Source organism: Agrilus planipennis, unplaced genomic scaffold (assembly GCF_000699045.2).
Source record: "Agrilus planipennis isolate EAB-ADULT unplaced genomic scaffold, Apla_2.0 scaffold6, whole genome shotgun sequence".
Taxonomy (NCBI): Eukaryota; Metazoa; Arthropoda; class Insecta; order Coleoptera; family Buprestidae; genus Agrilus; species Agrilus planipennis.
In genome coordinates this window covers 2,908,980-2,922,480 of record NW_020439302.1, presented here as the reverse complement: position 1 = coordinate 2,922,480, position 13,501 = coordinate 2,908,980, and the positions used below count along the sequence as shown (strand labels likewise).

At 36.7% G+C, this 13,501-nt stretch overlaps 2 protein-coding genes across 2 annotated transcripts in view; both read right to left on the bottom strand.

The window, feature by feature from the left end:
• LOC108744920 overlaps positions 1–9,746 on the bottom strand; it is a 14,117-nt gene extending 4,371 nt beyond the window's left edge. Inside the window, exons 1-15 of the mRNA XM_025978460.1 lie at positions 9,289–9,746; positions 9,195–9,215; positions 9,014–9,134; positions 8,108–8,243; positions 6,780–6,965; positions 6,618–6,716; positions 6,179–6,381; positions 5,879–6,097; positions 5,596–5,788; positions 4,438–4,623; positions 4,276–4,374; positions 3,833–4,039; positions 1,818–2,010; positions 907–1,030; positions 574–709 (exon numbers count right to left, since the gene is read on the bottom strand). Of these exons, the coding sequence (XP_025834245.1) occupies positions 574–709; positions 907–1,030; positions 1,818–2,010; positions 3,833–4,039; positions 4,276–4,374; positions 4,438–4,623; positions 5,596–5,788; positions 5,879–6,097; positions 6,179–6,381; positions 6,618–6,716; positions 6,780–6,965; positions 8,108–8,243; positions 9,014–9,134; positions 9,195–9,215; positions 9,289–9,302 (2,137 nt within the window). The 5' untranslated portion in view covers positions 9,303–9,746. The remainder of the gene's footprint in view (positions 1–573; positions 710–906; positions 1,031–1,817; positions 2,011–3,832; positions 4,040–4,275; positions 4,375–4,437; positions 4,624–5,595; positions 5,789–5,878; positions 6,098–6,178; positions 6,382–6,617; positions 6,717–6,779; positions 6,966–8,107; positions 8,244–9,013; positions 9,135–9,194; positions 9,216–9,288) is intronic.
• A 629-nt stretch (positions 9,747–10,375) lies between these two features.
• Positions 10,376–13,501, bottom strand: part of LOC108744891 (facilitated trehalose transporter Tret1-2 homolog) — a 12,118-nt gene continuing 8,992 nt past the window's right edge. Inside the window, exons 4-10 of the mRNA XM_018480855.2 lie at positions 12,872–13,007; positions 12,624–12,809; positions 12,459–12,557; positions 12,185–12,387; positions 11,478–11,696; positions 11,202–11,388; positions 10,376–10,918 (exon numbers count right to left, since the gene is read on the bottom strand). Coding sequence (XP_018336357.1) covers positions 10,446–10,918; positions 11,202–11,388; positions 11,478–11,696; positions 12,185–12,387; positions 12,459–12,557; positions 12,624–12,809; positions 12,872–13,007 — 1,503 coding nt within the window. The 3' untranslated portion in view covers positions 10,376–10,445. The remainder of the gene's footprint in view (positions 10,919–11,201; positions 11,389–11,477; positions 11,697–12,184; positions 12,388–12,458; positions 12,558–12,623; positions 12,810–12,871; positions 13,008–13,501) is intronic.

Here is a 13,501-nt window from a genome sequence, read left to right as displayed (position 1 = left end):
ACCTAAACTTTTGTATAAAATAAACTTGGTTGTCAAATATCAAATATTATGGTTGCGTTCTGAAATTTAATTTGTGACAAAACTTAAGATTTATCAATCTACATAAAAATAATCTGAATGATAGTTAACAACTTTCATATTTATTCACCTTTTAAACCTTCTCTGGACTTCCACAAATAATTCAAGACCAAAATTAGCCAAATCGGTCCATCCATTCTCGAGTTTTAGCGAGACTAACGAACAGCAATTCACTTATATATATATATAGATGGACTCCTTTTGTTTGTTTTAAGTTTATTTTATACAAAAGTTTAGGTCTTTTATTTATCGATTGAGGCAGTACGAAGTCTGCCGAGTCAGCTAGTTATAAATAAAAAAATTCACAACATTTTAGAGGGAATGTATATAAGTATCTAACAAGTTTTTGAATTTAATTATTTCAGTCACGACACGCTAGAGTTGTAAACTTTTCGCGTGAAATTTTGGATTACTGTTTCTTATAATAATTAGCTTTATAAATAATGGGTTTTTTAAAAATTACGTATTCAGGATGACTGACGATTGTTCACTCACCTATCCAAGAGCTTTCTGCTTTTGTCACTTTTATATCCGAATCTGAGCTTTCAATGGCTGGTATGAGTATACCAGAATATGCCAAACTAAATCCGACAAATGTATTAAGGGTCGACGAAAGAATTGTACCAATGCACTAAGAGAAATTAGTTTTTAATTACGCAAAATAAGTCTTTGAAACTTCAAGTGTGAAATTATGTTTTTTAAATTGTTAAAAATTAGAAAACTGTTTTGTGTATTTTCGATTTCGTTTTCAAAAATAAATTGTGCGCATCCACGATTTAAGTATTAAAAATACATATATATAGACAATTACTGTAGTGGCCTACTAACCTGGGGTAGAATTGTTTTGATTGATTTACTTTCATAGTTAGTTAATGTCATCTTGCTTGCCATAATTTCTGCTAATTTATCTTCAGTCTTCTTGTCGTTCATGATGACAGAAAATATCTGCTCACTAGAAACAATACAAGTACGAAATAAAATTTTTTAATTTATTACCTTAATCAATATCTAAACAACCCTCCAAAAGATTTTTTTGTTGTTTGAACGAATTTCGACTTAAATAAAAAGAAGAGTGCGCTTTGTACTCACTTTTCACATTTCATTTTAACGATTTAAGGAGTTTGAAATGTAAATAAACAATAACAAATATAATTGTTGAAGAATGTATTATATGTAGATCTGCGGATGTGGTTTATCTTTATTGTTATTTTATGTAGTAAAGGTCAGGTCGGAAGAACAACTAATGGTGTCATTGATTATTCTATTAATTTTTGTATTTTTAAGGGTTTGTCGACAATAATGAGTAGGGCGAATATTTTATATGAGACTTCAGCTTCAGTCCAACGTTTTGGTTTTAACTACAGAACGCCTTCAATAAACAATTAATTTATCTGTATAAAATTTGATTAGGTAAATGTCTAGAGGAAGTGGGGAGGATCGAAAGAGGAGGTCTCCCCCACCACTGTAACATAAAAAGTTCCTGGCGATCTCACCCCCATAAAAAGTTATGGGGGTTAGATGGAGGAGGGGGTAGAGGGGATTGAAAGAGGGTAGGGGGATCGAAAGAGGGTGGTCACCTGAGTAAAACCCCATAAACAATTTGCGGCGGGCTCACCCCCTTAAAAAGTTATGGGGGTTGAAAGTTGATTATTTTGACAATTTTCATGCACTATAATTCAAATAAAATTCAATAAAAAAATTATTTTCAAGCGGGTGGAGGATCGAAAGAGGGTGGTCACTTGAACAAAACNCCAAACCCCGTTAATAATCGTCCGATTAATAGCATTGGAGCATTCGTTGCTAGTGCGATGAGGGCCCATCCTATGGTGTTGGGTATCGCGGTTAACTTGATGGTGTTCAAACGTCCTATCCTGTCCATTAGGAAGCCACTTGCAATCGACCCCAATGGTACCACTAATGCTACACAACTAGCTGTAATAAAATCAAGATTAAAAATTGTTCCTATATAACAAATTGGTAAAGAGTTTCGTGGCCAGTTGGTTAACTGATGCTATTCTGATTCGAGTCTAAAGGTCTTAATTTGGGAACACGGAATAGATAAGCTGAATCACTTCCTCCAACACCTGAACGGATGACATCCAGCGTCTACGTGACTTAATTTTTTTTAAATAAAATTGATTTGACATTGAAATGAGGTGCTCAAATTCTTAATTGACCTTGAAAAAGTTTAATGCTTAATAAAAATTTTTCTATCGCTGATCAATTAATCAAACCGATTGACCTTTCTTGACCGTTTTCTGACCTTTCAAATGGTATAATTGGTCAATCGAAATTCCACATGAGTTGCTAAGGTAGCTGGGCCAATTCCGTGGATAGGATTTAAGTCGCTGATGCTTCCATTTCCTACTTATGACCCTACGACGAATATTGGTAATTTTTAATCTAAAATTACATCCTGCATACCAAAATTAGGCGTTAGCGTTAGTTATTTCAATTCATTAATAAAGTGTTTTAATAGCCAGGTAATCCCATTGTTTGGTATTTTGAGGGTACATAACTCCACAAAATATTCCTTTACAAATTATTAATTTTATAAGGGTTTATATCACAATGTTTAGAGATACACTTTTGCATGGTNGGGCCATCATCTAGACCTTTACCTTTGATTACAAAAATTAATTTATTTTTATTTGCTGATGTAATTTGTTAGAATTACCATAAAAGTGTTACTAATTAATTAATTAATTATTTAATATGGTGTGTTTGATAAGTTATCAGTTGCGCTTGTGTTAGATTTCTTTTAACTAGTTTCTTAGTTCGTTGACGCGTGTATGGTATAGCAGATTTAAGAAAAAAGAATGCCATTATTTACGCATTTATAGGGCATAATAGCGTTTATACATAAACACTTTATCAACAAAAAGATGCGTTAGTCGCAATACGATTTCTCATTTGACTAAACCGAACCTAACAAAAGCATTGCCATATTCTATCACTGGCGTAAAGAGATATGTTTTATAAAGATCCATTTATGGCACAATAAATTACGAAACAAAATCTTAAAATAATTGCTTTTAGTTTTATGTGGGTTTTTTTAAAGTCAACTATTAACATTTCAAAAATGAACAGAAATTAAAATAATAAATATGATTTATTGTTTTATTAAACTAAAAACAGTCCAGTGTTAACACATAAAATTTACAAAATAAACACATAAAATATTCAATAATATTATTGTCGATAGCTTTCTTTTTTTTCGTGTTTTAACATTAAAATTGAAAATAATCTAGATAATAAAATTTAATACAAACAGCTAATGTACATATATATACAAGGAATAATATGAAAATAATAAAATACCGACTTACTTTGCATTGCATTACCTACTGCGTATAACTAATTAATCAATCAAGTAATAATTAGCTGTACCCGTATTAATTTGAACGTATGAGTCGGTGCTATGGCACTTATATTTGAATCATATTGATCCTCTTTAGTATAACCTAACCTAACCTGAATCATCGGTGGATAATTCTAGCCAATTAGGAAATTTTTCCTAAACTTTTGGTGCATATCACTTCACACATGACAAAGGGATAATCGTTCCTACTGTAAGTTAGCTCAATTTTATTTAAAAAAAAATTAATTAAGTCATGTAGACAGTTGTGCGTTCGCAGTGACCCCTCAGAGCGAGGTAACGCCGCATGAGTCATGTTTTTTCGTGTGTGCAGCCGGCTCCATCGAATTATAAGACGTTGTCACGTCAAAAAACATCGTTCTCTTGTGTTGTTACCCACTTGTTCAGGATCTTGGGTTTGATGTTTGTGAAGCCATTCCAAGGACTTCTTGGCCCTTTCGTTTTTTCCTTTGCTGACCAGCCACAATGGACTCTCCTGAATGAACCAAAGGAATATTACGGGAATGATGCTGTACGCTATGGTACTCCATGCCAAAACACGCCAATCCGAGACCCATCCCTGTAGATATGTTAGGAGCATCCCTAAAACAATCTCAGAATTATCCCTTGATGTCCACGAAAGTAGTTCCGGACTTAAAATTGCAATGTAGAGTAGTGACTAAGGGTCTGTCCATGTATCATAAAGCTCTGCAAGGTGGGACATGGGATTTGTAAAAGGGGGAGAGGGTTGATACCTCACTAATATGAATGGAGTCAAAAAGTGACTAATACAGCTAATGGACACTAATGACTATGAAAATCAACAACAGTTCACTCACCAAAAGAGGCACACGATGCAAAAGTACATATGAGAGCACCTCTCATATCAGGCCTTGCTATTTCGGTGATATAAACAATTGCAGGACCTGTACCAATAGCTAAAAAGTAAAGTGATTTAAGTTTCCTTGTACGTCACCCTGTGTATATAATTTTCATCGTACCCCCTCCAAACCCCGTTAATAATCGTCCGATTAATAGCATTGGAGCATTCGTTGCTAGTGCGATGAGGGCCCATCCTATGGTGTTGGGTATCGCGGTTAACTTGATGGTGTTCAAACGTCCTATCCTGTCCATTAGGAAGCCACTTGCAATCGACCCCAATGGTACCACTAATGCTACACAACTAGCTGTAATAAAATCAAGATTAAAAATTGTTCCTATATAACAAATTGGTAAAGAGTTTCGTGGCCAGTTGGTTAACTGATGCTATTCTGATTCGAGTCTAAAGGTCTTAATTTGGGAACACGGAATAGATAAGCTGAATCACTTCCTCCAACACCTGAACGGATGACATCCCAGCAACCAGTTCACCATGGAGACTGAGAAGACCAACCAGTGGGGAAATGAGACAACAAATTGGACCACATGGTATATGGGAAACTCACAGATATGGACAGGTATCTGTACGCTTTATCCAAACATCACACAAGTTAGAATTATGACATTAGGACAACTTGAAGGATCTGCGAACCGGAAAATTTTCAGACGGAACTGGGACACTTCAAGACCGCCTTCGGGGCGAATGGTTACAAAAAGAGCCAGTTAGAGAGATCAACGAACAGCCTAAAGACAACATGGATCAACGAAAGTCGCACTATCTTTCTGGTACGATATGTCCCTAAGGTCATGGATCAAATTGACAGAGTCTTGAAGACACGCGACATCAGAATCATCTTTAAACCTACAGAGAAGATCCATCAGACCATCCGATCAACTGAGGTCAAAAGGAATNCTCAAGTAGGAGAGAGACAGATGTCGAACGCTGCCGAACGCGCAGGCCGATTGTGCCTCTTTGTCGCTCGTTCCGCGCTCTCGCTTGCACTTCAAGCCTTAAATGGAACGCCTCAGAGCGAGGTAACGCCGCATGAGTCACTTTTTTTTCGTGCGTGCAGCCGGCTCCATCAAATTATAAGACGTTGTCACGTCAAAAAACTTTTTATTGTTTTAAAAGGTTGCTAACCTTTTGGACAGATTGATTAATAAAGAGGCCCATGGTAAAATTGAGCTTTAACTTTTATGTGAGAATTTGATCATTAAACCAATGTGATGGATTTTATATTGTGAGGTCCTGAAGACAGGATATTAATGTAAAAAAGGTATCTCACCTTCGCGAATCCATTGCGTGAAAAGACCAGAAACGAACATGCAAACGGCCATCCCGCAACAACTGATCATCATCAGGATCCGTTTTGGATACCTTTTAAGTAACACTGTGTTTACTAGCGACATTAAGAATCGAACGGTACCTATCAATACGGAAGCCATGTACGGATTCATCTCGGTACCAACGGCCTGTGAATGGATGGGTTGTTTAAGTCATTCAAATTTTATTGTCAGTACTGTACATGTTAAGTAGATAAATTAAATAAATATTGTTATTACCTGGAAAAATGTCACTGCGTAGAAGAGGGTCACATATATTCCTGCAAACTGCTGGATAAGAAATAATCCGAAAAGGATCATGAGGGGTTTGTATCCCGTTGGTCTGAAGAACTTTTTTAACATTTGGACTGCACCGCCCCGGTTTTTCTCCATTTGATCTTTCTCCAACTTAACTTGGTGTTCTTTTTGTAAAATCGAAAGTTGAATGTGTGCGAAATTCTGTAACGAAACACAACAAGAGACATCAATAGAATGTGACAGCTTTCTTTCTCTTTTTTGTATTCTTGTGTTGTTACCCACTTGTTCAGGATCTTGGGTTTGATGTTTGTGAAGCCATTCCAAGGACTTCTTGGCCCTTTCGTTTTTTCCTTTGCTGACCAGCCACAATGGACTCTCCTGAATGAACCAAAGGAATATTACGGGAATGATGCTGTACGCTATGGTACTCCATGCCAAAACACGCCAATCCGAAACCCATCCCTGTAGATATGTTAGGAGCATCCCTAAAACAATCTCAGAATTATCCCTTGATGTCCACGAAAGTAGTTCCGGACTTAAAATTGCAATGTAGAGTAGTGACTAAGGGTCTGTCCATGTATCATAAAGCTCTGCAAGGTGGGACATGGGATTTGTAAAAGGGGGAGAGGGTTGATACCTCACTAATATGAATGGAGTCAAAAAGTGACTAATACAGCTAATGGACATTAATGACGATGAAAATCAAAAACAATTCACTTACCAAAAGAGGCACACGATGCAAAAGTACATATGAGGGCTCCTCTCATGTCAGGTCTTGCTATTTCGGTAATATAAACAATTGCAGGACCTGTACCAATAGCTAAAAAGTAAAGTGATTTAAATTTCCTTGTACGTCACCCTGTGTATATAATTTTCATCGTACCCCCTCCAAACCCCGTCAATAATCGTCCGATTAATAGCATTGGAGCATTCGTTGGTAGTGCGATGAGGGCCCATCCTATGGTGTTGGGTATCGCGGTTAACTTGATGGTGTTCAAACGTCCTATCCTGTCCATTAGGAAGCCACTTGCAATCGACCCCAATGGTACCACTAATGCTACACAACTAGCTGTAATAAAATCAAGATTAAAAATTGTTCCTATATAACAAATTGGTAAAGAGTTTCGTGGCCAGTTGGTTAACTGATGCTATTCTGATTCGAGTCTAAAGGTCTTAATTTGGGAACACGGAATAGATAAGCTGAATCACTTCCTCCAACACCTGAACGGATGACATCCAAGCAACCAGTTCACCATGGAGACTGAGAAGACCAACCAGTGGGGAAATGAGACAACAAATTGGACCACATGGTATATGGGAAACTCACAGATATGGACAGGTATCTGCACGCTTTATCCAAACATCACACAAGTTAGAATTATGACATTAGGACAACTTGAAGGATCTGCGAACCGGAAAATTTTCAGACGGAACTGGGACACTTCAAGACCGCCTTCGGGGCGAATGGTTACAAAAAGAGCCAGTTAGAGAGATCAACGAACAGCCTAAAGACAACATGGATCAACGAAAGTCGCACTATCTTTCTGGTACGATATGTCCCTAAGGTCATGGATCAAATTGACAGAGTCTTGAAGACACGCGACATCAGAATCATCTTTAAACCTACAGAGAAGATCCATCAGACCATCCGATCAACTGAGGTCAAAAGGAATCCTCTTTCAGCCTCAGGGGTTTACCGAATAACCTGTTCCTGTGGAAAGGTCTACATAGGAACTACTAAGAGATCGACGGGAACGAGACTGAGGGAGCGTAAAGCAAGCTACCAGCTAGAACACTCTGAAAAGTGCTGCCGAACACTTACTGAGTAATGGTGACCAAAAAATACTCTTTGAGAACTGCAAATTGTTACTTTCGGTCAACGGCTATCACAGCCAGGTAGTTAGAGAGGCTATCGAGATCCAAAAACATCCGGAGATGTTCAAAAAGAAAGAGAAGACCCTCAGACTCAACCATATCTGAAACCTGACCCTCAGGAACATCCCAACGGTTGACTAAACCCAAACAAGCCCCGTTTCCTACCCACCGGAATAAATACAACTTGCGTTGGAGAATTCGTCAGTCCCCATCCGTCATTGGAGGTGGAAGCACCTCTGAAGAAGTCGCCACTCGGGCTAGCGAAACGTTAGAAAGCAACTCAAACCAACGATGACTTTTAGACCCGAATCCCTAATTAGAAGGATTTTTTCTTACCAATCCACGAACTTTCCGTTACGGTAACTTTAATATCACTTTCTGGGCTTTCTAGCTGAGGCACCAGTACTGCCGAATACGCTACGGATACGCCCACTGGTATCTGAGAAGATGCCGCTAGTAAGGTAGCAAAAATCTGAAAACAGTACAATATGTATTTGGACCAGATTGGGTGTAGGAATAGTTAATTGGGCCCTACGTGGAATTTAATCGATTTTTTTTGTTTGTCGCCTATATTGAACCAATAATGACGAATAAAATATTCATGTTATCTAATGGGTAAGGGACCGTTCAAGTATTACGTAAGCACTACAGGGGAACGGTGGTGTTTGCTTTGCTTATTTTTGATGACATGGGGGATGGGGGCGGGTTTGGATGGTGATTACGTCAGCAGTATTTATTTTTTAACTTTTTCGGTTTTGTACAAAATTTAGTCGATTTTGGTTTGAACGCATATGGTCATCCTTCATTTGTATGTTTGAAATCGAATGCATTTTTAGGGATTTCTAACTGCTGCTCATTAATCAATAAAGAAACCAGAACACATTGTAAAATGCATGTACGTAACTATGGGAGGGGGGTAAGCGAAGGGTAGGGAGGGTTAATAATTGCAAAAAATCAACGGCCTCTAATCCATTACGTTACATTTATATAAATAAATGTTTTCTTTTACAATCTGTGGTTTGGACGAAGGCTTTCGCGGCTGCTGGGGTTATTGTAATCTACGTATACACTTGAACATGTCGAAAGATAATGAGAGAATCAGTTCTACAGGAAATGAAATTGATAATAAAATTAATACCGTTTCCAGGAAAATAAGACGTAAATGTATTAAAAATGTTGTATTAATTACATAAAACAATTAACGTTTGGGGTAGTTTATACAAAAAATAAAAGTAAACTTACTTGTGGTAATAAACTTTTGAAAGTTTTATTATCATAAAAGCTAAGCGATTTGGTGCTTCCTATTATTTCTGCTAGTTTTTCATCCTCTTCGTCGTATGGATGTCCTGTAGAAGGATCAATTCTAAAAACGCCCTTTTTTAATTAAATTTCTCTACTACTTATTAGGTAAAAGTGTACTTACTGTAAGCTGTAGCAACTTTCCCTAAAAAAGAGATTATTTAAAATACGAGTTAGACTAGAAATATAATTATTTATGATATATCCATATGTCTTACCTCATTGGATCCATAGTTGTCTTTTACAATTGGGATTTCTTCAAAAACAAAAAAAAAAAAGAAGAATCTACTAAACTAAGAAGAAAAAGAACCAACAGAAACAATGTCAAACTAACCATCAAGAAAACATTAATGATGCTTTTGAAAAAACACAATCATTTTTATTGACAATATTTGCGAAATGTGACGAAAAATGATTTGACATTTTCAGCATATTGTTATCTAATAACTCTAAGTGTCTAAATACTATCAGCAGTTGAATATGTACCTATCTCAAGTTAAAATCGATTAAAAAAATGTTTCAGACTATTATCTGATTGAGGATTTTCTGATTTACGTCGTTTTACGTTTTCATGATACATTATTGTTCGAATATTATGTGACTTTTTGATCTGCAGTTATCAACATTTGCTGGTTATCTATTTCAAACACGAAAGCATGTAAATAATAATGTTTATAGAAACCTTAATATGTTTCCATTTTTTATTAAACTTGGTCCACTCGAATCTTTGAGGTAATCAAAAGATAAATGTTAGTTCAGTTTAATTTTACCCTCTTTCACATTAGATCTTTAGCAAATATTTTCGTAGCCGCATTTAAAAAGCACCACAAAACACTCTTCAAAATTAAAAAGCAGGATTATCGCACTATTCTATTTGACAATCCACAATTTATTAGTTTATGGTTAAATTCTCGTCATTTGATTTTTGAGGGATTTTATTATTATAATTCAATTGGCACATTTATGTTGTAATAGAAAAGGTAACCATGGCTAATAAAAGAATACACAGTGACGTAGCAAAGTGCTAATGAGTTCGGGCGATACGACTCTTTAAATGTTGTTTATCAGTAATCGTCGAGGCGTTTTTTTGTTTTAATTAAAAATANAAACTAAAAACAGTCCAGTGTTAACACATAAAATTTACAAAATAAATATAAAAAGCATTCCGTGTTGTTTTACCGTTTATTATTTCATTTACTTTCGTGTTCTAAATTTTCAGTCTAAATTTGAAACTAAAGGTAAACTTGGCAATAAAATTCAATAAAAACCGCGTCCTTACAGAAAAATGCCAAGAAAACAATTAAAAGATTGTTGTTGTTTGTGTATTGCATTACATTACATATACATACATATAATTGTCTGTTCTATGAGTTTTCTAAGCTGGTATCATTTTCTCGCACTGTTCGTTATTGTCATTGTTCTCGATGACTTCTCTGATTTTAGAATTCTTTTGTTTTTTTGCCTTTTTCGCCTCGTTTTTTACCCTCAATTTGTGCGTTAAGTAGATGGTGTTGTTGTTAAAATACTCTTCGATTTCCGACAATTTCTTCCCGTATGTTTCCGGGACGAAAATGTACACGTAAATGAGTCCTGTGAGGCACACAACCCCGTAGAAATATTGGACGGCGTGGGCGCCCCCCAGGGTTACATCGAGGGACCTGTAACTTTGAACGGCTGCGAACATGAGTACGTTCGCAATTCCGATGGTAATGCTATGAGCTACGCCCCGAATATCCAACGGGAACATTTCCGCAGTCATGGTCCATGGGATAGCCATAAGACCTATCATGGATGTCACCACGTACATTAGAAGGGCCACCACAGGAACCCATGTGTGAGTTGTTGTTCCTGATAAGGACAGCCAAGTAAATAATATCGATTGATTTTAAATTTGGCTTCATTAGTTAAAAGGGAAGTGAATTACGACTGAATTTTTAGACAAGATTAAACCTTCATGACTTGAAAAATAAATAAACAAAAAATTAGAGGGGCGGGGGGGAGTGCCTTCATATTTATGTGACACCTTAACCTTTGAAACTATGGTTGAATCTAAAGATTTTGAGAAATATACATTTTTGGGTTAGTAATCCCAAAAATAGGATATTTGTTTGGTGTGAAGAAGATACTACACCTTTGTGTATCCGTTGTGTGAAAAGACCGGATACGAACATGCAAACGGCCATTCCACAGCAGCTGATCATCATCAGGATCCTTTTTCGAAACCTCTTAAGTAATACTGTGTTTACTATGGACATCAGAAATCGAACGGCACCTATCAAAACTGACGCCATGTATGGGTTAATGTCACTACCAACGGCCTGCAAATAAATGGGTTGAACGAAAGATAAAATGAGGAGTAAAATCAGTACTATAAAGAGGAAGACAATAAACGAATGCAGGTACCTACTTGGAAGAATGTCACTGCGTAGAAGAGGGTCACATATATTCCTGAAAACTGCTGGACAAAAAATAATCCTAGAAGAATTATGAGGGGTTTGTATCCCGTGGGTCTGGAGAATTTCTTTAACATTTGGGCAGCACCGCCGCGTCTTTTCTCCTGTTGTTCCTGTTCTAATTTAATTTTGTGTTCCTTTTGTAAAATTGAAAGCTGAATGTGAGCGAAATTCTGAAGAAATACAACAACAATTATCATTTACTGCAATAACCAGGTAACTTCATAAAAATCGGTTGTCTGTAAAGTCAGTTTACTGACGATAGTTGAACGTGACAACGTCATAAGAAATATACTGATGGAATGGTTTCATTTTTCAAAAGAAAATTTTAATTTTATTTGTTTGATAGATATTTTGTATGGATATAGAGAAGGAGGTAAATGGAAATGTATTATTGTATAGGAGCTGTCCACGCGGACGCATCGCTCGCTCAAGTAGGAAGTAGGAGAGAGACAGATGTCGAACGCTGCCGAACACGGAGGCCGACTGTGCCTCTTTGTCGCTCGTTCCGCGCTCTCGCTTGCACTTCAAGCCTTAAATGGAACGCCTCAGAGCGAGGTAACGCCGCATGAGTCATGTTTTTTCGTGCGTGCAGCCGGCTCCATCGAATTATAAGACGTTGTCACGTCAAAAAACATCGTTCTCTTACGTCATGACTCACTTGTTCAGGATTTTTGTTTTGGTATTTGTGGAACCACTCCAAGGACTTCTTGGCCCTTTCGTGTTTTCCTTTACTAATTAACCACACGGGACTCTCGTATATGAACCATAGACACAATATAGGAACAATGGTATAAATTATACAACTCCACGCTACAATGCGCCAATTCGATATCCAGCCTTGTAGATACGTTATGACCATCCCTATAATCATTGATATGCGATTATCCTTTCAAATATTACCTACATACGAATGGTAGCAAAGATTTACTTACCAAGGGCGGCACACAAGGGACAAGTGCACAAAAGGGCACCTCTCATGTCAGGCCTTGCTATTTCGGTGACATAAACAATTATAGGGGCTGTACCAACAGCTATAATGTATCAAATTTTAATATTTTAATACGCCTTCTTGCACCTATAGAGAAGTTTATTCTTACCCCCCGCGAACCCTGTTAATAATCGTCCAATTAAAAGCATCGGCGCATTAGTCGCTAGTGCTATGATTGCCCATCCTATACTGTTAGGGATTGCGGCTAACTTGATGGTGTTCAAACGTCCTATCCTGTCCATTAGGAAGCCACTTCCAATGGACCCTAATGGCACCACTAACGCTACACAACTGGCTGTAATAAAATAAACATTTAAAAAGAAATACTAGTGTTTGTGGCAATAGGATTTAGCTTACCTATCCATGAACTTTCGGTGACGGTAACTTTAACATTACTTTCTGGGCTTTCCAGTTGTGGTACTAATACTGCCGAATACGCTAAAGATATGCCTACTGTTATGTGAAAGGACGATGCGAGTAATGTAGCAAAAATCTGAAAATATAGTAAAATACTTGGACCAGATTGGATATAGGAATAGTGTACTCTTCGTGAGATTTACAGTTTTTTGTGTACTCTGGATCGTGTTTTGTGTCGTCTTGATTTGCATGTAACATATATTTTCTACCAGATACTTTTTTGTAATGAACGAATATAAAGATAGAAGACGAAAAATTAGAAGAAGTGACATATACTTAGTGTTATTTTTTTTGGTACAACGATAAATAAATATTATTATAGGTATATGTAACTATTAAGTAATGTTAAGAAACGTGTATGTCTTGTTGTTAGTTCTTAGTATTTTACTTTTGTGTTCTTTTTCTAAAAGAGGGTAATTTTTATGGTAGCAAAAAGGTTAGTAGTGTATATACATTAAGGAGAGTTCGTGACGGATAGTCAGCGCGGTCGGACGTCTTAACCATTAGTAATGTAAATAGTTATAGTTCATCAATCAGAAAGAATATTTTTTAACCACACCACAATTATTA